At 33.5% G+C, this 11,655-nt stretch overlaps 1 protein-coding gene across 1 annotated transcript; it reads left to right on the forward strand.

Annotated features, from left to right (window-relative positions):
- Positions 1-1,231: 1,231 nt before the first annotated feature.
- On the forward strand, positions 1,232-3,757 carry LOC141648148 (putative WRKY transcription factor 40). The gene is made up of 4 exons (XM_074456630.1): positions 1,232-1,562; positions 1,967-2,308; positions 2,608-2,724; positions 3,192-3,757. Exons 1-4 carry the CDS (start codon positions 1,404-1,406, stop codon positions 3,525-3,527), a joined length of 954 nt encoding a protein of 317 aa, XP_074312731.1. The 5' UTR covers positions 1,232-1,403; the 3' UTR covers positions 3,528-3,757.
- Positions 3,758-11,655: the final 7,898 nt, after the last annotated feature.

Here is an 11,655-nt window from a genome sequence, read left to right on the forward strand (position 1 = left end):
GAACCCGTCACGGGAGGGGATGTGCACATTAAGGGACAGGGATTTTTAGTCGCTCGTTGATGAGCTGGACTAGGTGGGGACGGGCTGCGGTCACCCATCGGCGGCGAGGATTACCTGTTGCGATGGGTAATGGCGGGGCTACACACTTCGGTGCGTAGTCGGTTCTTGTGTGAGATCGGGAGACCGGGGATGGAGGATGATCGGTAGGTTGCATTGTTTATTTGTCTTATATTGATTGAACAGATCGACCCGTTGTTGTTGTTTTGTAAAACCTGCGGTGATCCATTCGGGGATGGTGAGCAGACTTGACAGGTATTGCTTTTGGTGAGCTTGGGCGGTCATGGGGAAGTCGTCACCACCAGTTGTAGAATCACAGTTACGAGTCTTAGTTTTGATTTTGTAGTTGTTACCAGTTGAATTCATTTTATTGGTTTTGGTTGTTGTAAATATTAATACTTTACGGTACTTCTAATAAATGTGTTTAGGACGGACGCTTTTGATATATACTAACCTCGGGCAACCGAGATGGTAACAGTCTCTCATGCTAAGGTAGTCCTTGGTAAGGTACTTTGGTATGAGGGGGTGTTACAGAAACCACATATCGATTGAATGGTTTTTTTAAAAGGTTTTCACAATTAGGGTTTTGATTTTTTTTTTGGTGGTTGTCGGTTTGGCCGGAATAGGGTGGTAGAGTGGTCGGCCTTATGCAGTTGACGTGGTAGAAGTCAGGAGCGGCGGGAGGCAAGCGCGGTGGCAGTTGGTGAAAGGATGTTAGTATGTCGACTAGGTGAGGGGAAGTGGTGGTTGGCGGCGGAGAAGCAGGGGGCGGGGAAGTGGTGGTCGGAGGGAGGGGGAGTGGTAGTCAAGGGAAGAACGACATGGGGAAAGGGAACTGTTGGGGTTTAGTTTTTTTTTTCCTCTCTCTCTTGGTGGGTTAGAAATGAGAGGGTTAAATTGGGAATTAGACGGAAAAATGTGCGGGATTGAGTAAAATTGTGTGCGGAATTTAGCATATCCCTATTATATTTGAAATAACTCGACCCAAATCTGACCCGATTACCTCCGAATCAAGCCCAATGTATGAGAGAACTGAAAAGTCAATACTAGTATATCAAATCGGATCAGCAGTGACATCAAGTACAATATTATATCTACTAGTAAAATCTTGTACCACTAAATAAATTTTTGTTTCCTACGACTTTCCTAAGGAAGCAAGTGTATGTACGTGACAACTAGCCACCTTATCTTATCTTTCTTTCTCTATATATATCATTTCTTTTGCTGGTTCACGATATTTGACTCAATTCATCATTATTCTACATAACTCTTTAAGAAACTGAGAATTTTTCATAAGTTAAAAACAAAAAGTCAAGTAGAAAAGATCCAAGTACTTAAACAATATAATGGGTTATCCGTCATGGTTGAGCACGTCTTCTTCGTTTGATCAAAGTCATGAAAATGGTACTCTTTCCCTTTTCGACGATTCGCCGGTCCGAGAAGCTAAGGTGGAGCTTCAATCTAGCTCTAATGAAGTTTCTAACAAAAGTTGGGTTCACAATGAGGTATATAACTATATATGTTACAACAACACTTTGCTTGTTGCTAAAATTGCTCTTGTTGCGAAACTCCCAAACAATCCGTCATTTTCATGTGTTTGGTAAATAGCATATTCTGATAACATATTAGTCGAAATCTATCATTTTCTAATATGCCGCTGTTGGAATCTACCATTTTTGAATATTCTGCTAATAGCAGCATATTGTATTAATATATTCAATTTATTTACATAAAACCATTATAATTATCATATAATCTGCTAATTACCAAACATCCTACGACGATGTTTAGTAAGTCTCATATAGGACAACTTCTTCATAAAATAAAAAATCAACTTTAACTATATAGTTAAATGAATTGACTATTGAGTAAGTCTTAAGGTGGTTAATTAATAAAGTTTAATTTGCAGACAGGGGCATTATTGGAAGAATTGAATAGGGTAAACGTGGAAAACAAGAAATTAACAGAAATGCTAACGGTAATATGTGAGAATTACAATGGATTGAAGAGGCAATTAACGGAATTGATGAACAAAAGCGCAAGTAATAATGTCGGTAACGTGATTAAGAAAAGAAAAGTGGAGAATGTGACGGTTGCAATTAATAACAATAATAATATTCCAGCTAGAAACAACGTCGAAAGTAGTTCTAGTGATCATGAAGAAGATTCTTGCGGGAAATCTAAAGATGAAGCCTTCAAAACCAAGATCTCAACTGTTGCGGTTCGAACCGAAGCTTCCGATTCAAGCCTTGTAAGTTCATTACCTCCTTTTGCATAGAGATAGTCATAAGCGCAAATTTAACTTGACGAATATTTTTCATTAGACTCATGTTAATAAATTTATCAACTAAGTTGGTTGACATCTGATTTCGTAGCATAGCAGAAGCGGATATTATTAATAATAATTAATTATCATCCTCTTTAATCTATGTTTTGGGATTAACTAATATTTCGTTGATAGATGGGTCTTTCAATTCAGTATAATCAATTAAACCCTCTGTCCCGATCCATAGTTATTGTTACTTAGATTTATTATGATGGTTCATGCAGATACTTAAGGATGGTTATCAATGGAGGAAATATGGTCAAAAAGTGACAAGGGATAATCCTTGCCCTAGAGCTTACTTCAAATGCTCATTTGCTCCTACTTGCCCCGTTAAAAAGAAGGTAATTTTGCTTCCATTGTTTATAAAGAGTGGAAAAAAAATCAATGCATGCATGCACATTTATCATTTCGTTATGCTAATTTTCATATGAGACGATTTTATAGTAAAGCTAATACTCGTATAAGACTTCTCATATAATGGATGGTTAGAGTATGTCTCGTACTAATTTAGTGTAAGATGGTCTTGTGGCAGAATTACCCATCATTTCCTTGTTAGTCATCCTAAATGATTCTCAGTGTTTCTTTTAACACGAATTAAAGCAAGATCGTCGACAATAAGTTTATTATCAAACCGGTCAATATTTATTAATTACGAGATCTAATTAAACTACATAAATAGTTTAATACATCAATCATGAAACATATTTTCCAACCGATTGGTTGCCAATAATTGAATTTGATATGGCACACATTGCATGAAAATTTCAAAGATGATTCTGATTCTGATTTTATGATTTATTTACATTAGGTACAAAGAAGTCTAGAAGACCAATCAATGCTAGTAGCAACATATGAAGGGGAGCACAACCATGCACCTCCACCCCAACAAGACGGCTCATTAGGCTCAAGCCGGGTTTTAAATGTTGGCTCAGTCCCACGTAATTCGCCACCAAACTCGTCGAGCCCTAACAATAATAAAATGTTGAGTGACAGTTCAAGCCAATTGAACAAGTTTAACTCGGGTGAGTTCCAAAAATTATTAGCGGAACATATGGCGTCTTCATTGACTAAAGATCCAACATTTACATCGGCCATTGTCGCGGCCATTTCCGGGAGATTTGTACACCAAAGCCCAAGTGATTGATGAAATGATATGTTTGTGATATCGGTATATTGTCAATGTTTTGAGGTTGTGTTGGAGTCAGAATACGAGTAATTAAGTTATTGGATAACAATGCATTGGGCATATATAATTTGTACAATTGTTCATCATTGTGTATAGCATTTTGTTTAGGTAAAATTAAACGATTCAGAAGTTTAGAGCGCAACCTAGTAGTTTGGATCGGAGTTGTATGCAACCCAACCAAAGAAAAATAAAATGGAAGTCTTTTCGAATGCAATGTTATAATTTTAGGTTCTTTTTGAATGCAATGTCCAGAAAATTAACTCAAATTTTAACCATTAGACTCACCCTTTCATCAGTCAATCTAACACATGCTTTGTTTTACAACCCTATTAGAATATGTAAGTATTGGGGTTTGCTTTCTTAGGGATCTCACATACGGAGTAGAAGCAAGAGAAAACTATTAGGAATTGTTGCTAGTTAACTTATTTGAGTGCGTCTCATATTGATACAAGATATCGAAAAGAATCGATCACTTTATAAGTCGATAAGTAGTTATTATTGACAATTACGGCGTACTTTTAAGATAAAATTTAAAGCTTATGAACTCTTTCTTCTTTATAAACGTTTAGCTAGACAACTTCTGTATTTTTTTTTGGAAGATTAATTAATATTTTAAGCTGGCGCCGTGAAACATCTAGAAATGATGTCAAAATTAACGTAATACTTCGTATCGTATAATATTGTTAAATCAAATGAAAATAACCTTTCTGTAAGTTACGATACATAGAGCAAAAAGGCTACACATACTAACTTATTTAAATAAAATCTAGATAAATTGCATTTATTAATTTTTAAAAAATTGAAAGATTGTTACAGTACTATATTCATAATAATGTGAAGAATATACAACTATTAAGTATTAACCATATAAAGCTTAGCTTCTTGGAAGTTGGAACATTAGGATATTCATCAGGGCAATAATAAAGGAAAATGATACATTTTTTAGCGTTGTAAATAAAAATTAAATATATTTTTTTAAAATAGAATGAAAGTAGGAAGTATGCCAAATTTACGCGTAATATTTGATTTAAGCTTTTATTTTCTATTCAATCCTTAAGGTTGTATATATTATTGTAGGACAATTTTAAATACAATCCTTAACCATTTAATACCTTCTATATGTGGTATTAACTTAGAAATTAAGCATTATTCAATAGCAATTTTACAAATATTAAGGGTTTATTTCCGTTTATAACTCTTTTTAAATACAACTCTAAGTGCTGTATTTTATCATTTTCCATTATTGTATTAAATTACACATTACTCAATAGTCAATTACTAAATGACAAGTGGACCAAATTGAATGTGCATGATCAAATTGTTCATCAATTTCATTCTTAAAATAGAAATAATAACAATTAACTGTGACACTTCAAATGAAAAGGGCAACAAATGATCGGGTAGAGGGAGTATCATTTTCCTTAGTTGAAATTTTTTTTTTTTTTTGTGAAGAAGTTGAAAATTAGAGATTGGAAATCTTAATAATCCTACTAAGTCAATCTTAATAATCCAACCATTAGCTAGTTGGCAACATGCAACGTTACCATCTGAAAAAGGAAAATTAAGAAATGGAGGTGGTCAACTAAGGAAGAGGGTCAAGACTTTGGAGTCAAGGGTTGAAAAACATGAACAAGTGTGTGGGAAACGAGTCTAATTCTCGTCCAATTACTATTTTTTTAATAGTAACTGACGTAGACTTTCATCTTCTGTCGACACCCATTTTTGCCGTCATTCTAATTTCTTTAGTCAATCTGACTCTAGACATGAATAATAAGTCAACTTAAATTTCTAAATCTTTAATTCTTTAATTTACCTGTCCCTCCTACTTGTGAGTTGTGACGGTAATTAGTGGGTAACCTTTCACAATTCTTTCCCACTTATTCTTCCCCTTGTTTTTTTTGACAAATTTTAACAGTCATAAATGAAAATTTGTGTTAATTTACAAGTTTGTCCAAACCCATCAAAATTAAACTACGAGACATATATGTATAGGTTTAATGTTAAATATACGATGACAGCTTATCAAAATAACTATATTACCTTTGTGTTTTTTTTACACAAGTCATTCTCGTATTTTGAGACATTTATTTCTGAGAATTTTGAGTAATTATTATGAATTGTATACTTATGTAAGAGTCCTTTCTTAAAATGTAATTTTTTTAAATTTTGGACATATATTTCTTGCGATATATACGTATACTATGAGTTAAATGTAAAGTTGATTCTTGAAAGTTTGAGCAAAATGTGAAACTTGTTCAAAACTATTACAAAATCGGCTTTTGGACTTTTGATGGCCTTTTTAAAGTCTAGACATTATACATTTGAGTCTTTGAGATGGTAATGTTTTTATGCCCAATTGAATTGCTTACATAGGAATTGTCAAATTTAAGGAAAAAGCCATATAAATGAACTATATTTGATGTTGATTTTTGTCAAATTTAAGAAATAAGCCAAATAAATGAACAATAATTAATGTTGATTGTTTGTCAAATGTAAGAAATAACCCAATAAATAAACAATATTTGATGTTGAGTCTTTGTCAAATGTAAGGAATAAGCCAATATAAATGAACTATATACTCCCCCGTCCTAGTCATTTGTTTACCCATTCTATTTTGGGTATCTCAGTCAATTGTTTACTTTTCTATTTTAAGAATGTCTTTGATGCGCAATTGGATCTTCCACACATGAATTTGATCAACTTGTCATCTAATAACTGGTCATCTATTTTGTGCCAAAATCAAAGACAAACAAATAACCGTGACAAAGAAGTATATAAGTATAAATAAATGGAGAGCGTTAGGGATTCACAAATTCTCACTTTAAACGGACACTATCCCTTTAAAGCTGTAGACGGATATTATCGCTCTCACAAAATGAGAGCGGATAGTGCAAGTGGGTGGGAAATGAATAACCTCACTTGCCCTCTCACTTACATTTTATGAGAGAGTCATTATCCGTCTACAACTTTACACGGATAGCACAAATAGAATTATACATCCAGTTGTACCATAAGCATTGTACAACCAAGGTATAAGAATCCGAGCTTATATGTATTCTTTCTCAGCTAATTCAAAGTTCATGTTTTTAATGTGTAAATGGATGAGCTCAATAATTTTTAATAAAGCTTTAACATAAAGCTCGGATACTTAATCACAAATCTCAGATTTTACACCGTATAATATATACAATTGATTGTATAGTCTATAAATTACATGGGATAGTGTACATCTACAATAACACAGGGATGGTTAGGGATTTTAGAAGCTTTCTCGTGAGGTCACTCGTGACATAAATGACGTTGATGGTTTGCATTTAGACTTTCAAATATATGGTTGAATTTGGATGAGTGAGTATCACAGTCCCTTGAAAAAATAGTTTGTTCATTTTCCATCTATTGTAATCGTTGTTCTTTGCTCAATTTTGACCATACTTGTTAGTTGGAGCGCCGAAATTTTTATTCACCCTTGTCATTAACCTAAACGATATTCATCTTGCCTTCGTCCCATGCATATCTTGCTACTATTACTATGCTATGAAAAGTAACCCACACAAGAAGGAAAAGGAAACCGGGGTAAATCATTGACTTTTTGTGATGAAAAAATTATTGGCACGTAAAATTTATACACAAATTCTCATTGAAGACATGACATATCCGTCACAAGCTGAAGACGGATACCATTTTACCTCACAATGTACCCACTTTTTCTCTCTCTGCAACACTATTCATGTGGTCTCCTTTCTCCACTAACCCATTTTGTTACCATTTTATCTCACAAAATATCCGTCACAAATGGTAACCCGTCACAAGGGAGACCAATTGAAATTTATATAAGTGTCAAATTGAAAGTTAAAAGTCAAAATTAAGACATGTTAGAAGTCAAGGTCAAAATGTTGACCAATCAAAGGAAACATGAAACTACATATATACTCCTTCCTAGTTTGGGTGTTAGGCTCCGTTTGGCACGACACTTCAGGTAACTTATTTGACCAAAGTAGCTTATTTGACCAAAATTTCAGCTACCTGATTTTTCACAAGTGTTTGGCAAGTAGCTTATTCGGTCAAATAAGATACCTGAAATGAAATGCTACATCAGGTAGCATTTGAGAAATCAGGTACCTGAAATGACTTATTTTCCATTTTGTACCCTTTTATTCTATAATATTAAATAACTTTCATATCCTTTTACGTCATTTTACCAAAATCAGCTACTTTTTCAGCTAGTTTGCCAAACACATTTTTATATAATCAGTTAACTTATCAGCTCCTCCTTTTCAGCTACCTTATCGATTACCTTTTCGAGTTTCGATTAGCTTTTCGGTTTTCAAATTCTACCTTTTCGGAGTTTATTCTACCTTTTCAGGTAGTTTTGCCAAACAGAGCATTAGTTTCTTTTCTTTTAGGCACCAAAATTAAGGAAATGAATTTAGGCCACACAAAACACTCTACCATATATGGAATTGAATTTGGACAGCACAAAACTTACCAAAAAGGAAAAGGGAACCAACACCCGACTAGCATGGAAATGGAAAGGGGAACCAACACTCAACTAGGAGGGAGTAATTAATTTAGACGAAGTTTAAATTAATAGTCCATTTTGATTATTTTAATTCAACCCGCTTCTCTAAAGTGGTAAAATCCGATAAGTGGGTCAATTCACTAAGACGGGTCAAGTTCATCTAAATGAGTCAAGCATGCATAAATGGGTCAAATGACTACCAAGTACAGAGGAGTTGCTGAAATGAGAGTCGAGCACTTGAGCCCATTTACGATTAAGCTCACATATCTCATTCTCTAGAAATACAGCTCATTGATAATGTTAGTTGATCTTGGGTGCGTAGGACAGATAATAAGGTAGCACATAATCTAGCTCATGTGCAATCATGGACTATAGGTAGGAGAGTATGGGAAATCGATATTCCCCAAACTATTGAAGATGTTGTGGCCGATGATTTAGCTAATATGAATTAATAGGTACCCATGTTGGGTCTTCAAAAAAAAAATACAACTCATTACCCATCATTTTTCTATTCAGAAGAATCATAAAAGAGAAGGGAAAAGAAAACACTAGATAACCCTCAAATTAGAAGATCAGTTACCGTTTTCAAGTATCAAGACATCAAAGCACTTCAAATCCCGTGTCGTCACCAAGGAGTCGAATCGTGAAGGAAATCAAGTCCAAAAGCCTTCTTTCACAAAGTCAAATTAATGAAAGGAGATTAAGTCAAACCGGGACCCTCCTTACAAAAATCGTCATTCAAAGTTAAGCGGAGATAAAGACATCAAGACCCTTCGTACATTAAGCATTATTCAAAATCACGTGGAAATCGAATCAGCGGAATAAATAGAGATTATATTGTTCCCAAAATATATTACTAATAAAACTTTATTAAGGTGTCGTTTGGCCCGACTTTTAGAAGTGTTTTTCTACTGAATAAGCATAAGCTAGGCCAAACAATCAATTTTGAAGAAGTTAAAACAACTTCTTTTGAGCTCAAAAGTCAATTTTGAGGGCCAGACCAGAAGTAGAAGCACCAATTTGATGCTTATAGCTTTTACTTTTATTTTAAATATTTTTAATGTATAAATGACAAATTGTATGTTGTAAACATGTCCAAAAAAATAAAATTAATACTTATTAATTCATATTTTTTCATTCCCTACAAATTGAGACCCATCTTGATATACTTTTAAACAAAAAAAATTATTTTTCATCCACTTATGTAAACAGTCTTGTTTTTTTTTGGTTACAATGTAAAAAGTCTTGTTGAGAAGTCGTTTTTTTATAAAATATTAGGCCAAACACCAACAGTTTTATCAAGAAGTAGTTTATTAAAAAACTCATTTCTAAAAGCAAAATTAGTTTTCCTAAAGTGAGGCTAAACATACCCTAAATATACCAGTAGTTTTATGGTTAAATTTTTTTTAATTAAAATACACATTTCATTATAGTATTCAAGTCTCTTGATAATTTTTCAGTTTTTTTTTTCAAAAAAAAAAAATGAGAAACGTAAATTAAACTAACTAATAACATGCATGCATCGCACATAGTAGAGGCGATAAATTGATAACGAGCACGAACTTGGTTTTTCTCGACTTGTGCACATAATAGAGGTCAACAAGCCTCCTGACAATCGACTGCATTTGAAAAATGTTAAATTCAATATGGTATCAGAGCCGCACACTAAGAAGGAGAAAGAGTTCATAATAGGGGCGGATCCAACCTATTGGCTATATGAGCTGAAGCCCAACCTGCTTTTCGAGAAAAAAAACGATTAATAAGCAGTCATTGTAACTAATAAACATAAGTATTCCCTTGGTTTAGTGGTAAAGAATCATTAATATCATAATAGGGGCGGGGGTTTGAATACCAATGGAGGGCAAAATTCATTGTAACTATTTTACTTGTTGGATTTTTTGTTTTCTTGGGGTTTTATACTTATAAACCTATAGTTTTTTTTGTATGTTCATTGTCTGACATGACTTTTTATTAATTTCTTTTGTTTATGAAGCTCCTATGATCCAAAAATTTCGTCGGGATATATAATTTTAAGAATTTATCGATAGAATAATAAGAATAATTATATGTAAGCTTAATTAGTACAAAGTACTAAGGTAAGATAATGTCGATAAAATGTCAAAAATTATAATTTAAAATTATTCACTCGAATATGACAAAAATGAAGCATAATACTAATATACTATATAATAATAAGAGTTGAAGCGAGTAAATAATTATTAATTTTAAGCCTCTTTAAATAACGTCTCGAAATAATTTTTTTAAGGGTAAGCAAAATTTTCTAGCCCACTGTAATTTGATTCCTGGATCCGCCCCTGGTTCACAACATAAGTCCAAGAGGGTTCCACTCTAATTCTTCAATGTGGAATTTTTACATGTGAAACTCATATAGATTGGAGCTTATTCTCAACCAAAAAAAGTAGTTTTTTAAGAAAACAAAGATTATAACAGAAAGATTGGTATTTATAAAAATGAACAAGACCAATTCTTGTTTTTTTTTTCACAAATACTACTATACAACTTGTTGTATAAGAGCATTGTACAACCATAACAAATCTAATCGAGCTTATGTGTATTTTTTTCGAGCTTTTATAATTTTTGATTTGTATTTACATTTTGATGAACAAAATTAAAATGTAATTGAGCTTATATATACTATTCTTGAGTTTCATTATAATTTTTTAAAACAATATTTTTATAATGGAGTTCAGATTCTCTCAAATAAAGCTCATAATTTATAAGTCTAAGCTCAAATAATTACTTATAGAGCTCAGATTCTTTATTATTATACAACAAATACAACTGATTGTATATAATCTACTTAATGTTTTTTTTGCTTTAAATTTACAATTGAATTTAGTTCTTTATAGTATATGGCAATAGTCTTAGCTAGACATGGCAAAACGGGTCAACGGGTAGGGTTCGGGTCAGGCCAATTCGGGTTGGATTAGTTCGGGTTTGTCACATCATCGGGTCCTTTCGGGTTTCCGAGTCGTTTCGGGTATGTTTGTCGGGTCATTTTCGAGTCAAGCAGGTCGGGTTGTTTCGGGTTGAGTTGTTTTCATGTCAATGATTAAGAGAAAAAAAAGGCATTTCAAGTCTTTTGGGGTCAATTAAAGTTATGTTTTATCGGGTCATTTTCGGGTTGGTTGGTTTCGGATCGGATCATTTCGGGTTGGGTTGCGGGTCATTTTCGGGTTGGGTCGGGTCAATTCGGGTTTCAAGTGTTATTCGGGTGCGGCATTTGTAGGGTTATATCCGTATAAGACCCTTTAAATTTAAGGATTATAACGTAAATTTAATACGTGATTATAGTCATAAAACGAAAACATGAGAAAGACAATAAAGCATTAGAAATAACCTCCGGTCCTAGTGCAATTCGGCAATGAGAGATCAAAGTAGACCTCCTCCTAATTGTTGCACCCAAGATCGTCCGAGAAATGCCCTTGTGCTAGAATGAATCCTCTAATTGCCTTGCAATATCGAGAGGATTGTTTTGTGAGTTTTGGTTGGATGAGAGATCCGAGTTTTGAGAGGCAATTTTCTCAAAACCCTAGAAATGTTTTG

Source organism: Silene latifolia, chromosome 3 (assembly GCF_048544455.1).
Source record: "Silene latifolia isolate original U9 population chromosome 3, ASM4854445v1, whole genome shotgun sequence".
NCBI lineage: Eukaryota > Viridiplantae > Streptophyta > Magnoliopsida > Caryophyllales > Caryophyllaceae > Silene > Silene latifolia.

Coding starts and splice junctions, on each gene's coding strand:
- LOC141648148 (XM_074456630.1), top strand. CDS start 1,404: ATGGGTTATCCGTCATGGTTGAGCACGTCTTCTTCGTTTGATCAAAGT. Junction 1,563..1,966: donor AAAGTTGGGTTCACAATGAG/GTATATAACTAT, acceptor TTTAATTTGCAG/ACAGGGGCATTATTGGAAGA. Junction 2,309..2,607: donor AAGCTTCCGATTCAAGCCTT/GTAAGTTCATTA, acceptor TGGTTCATGCAG/ATACTTAAGGATGGTTATCA.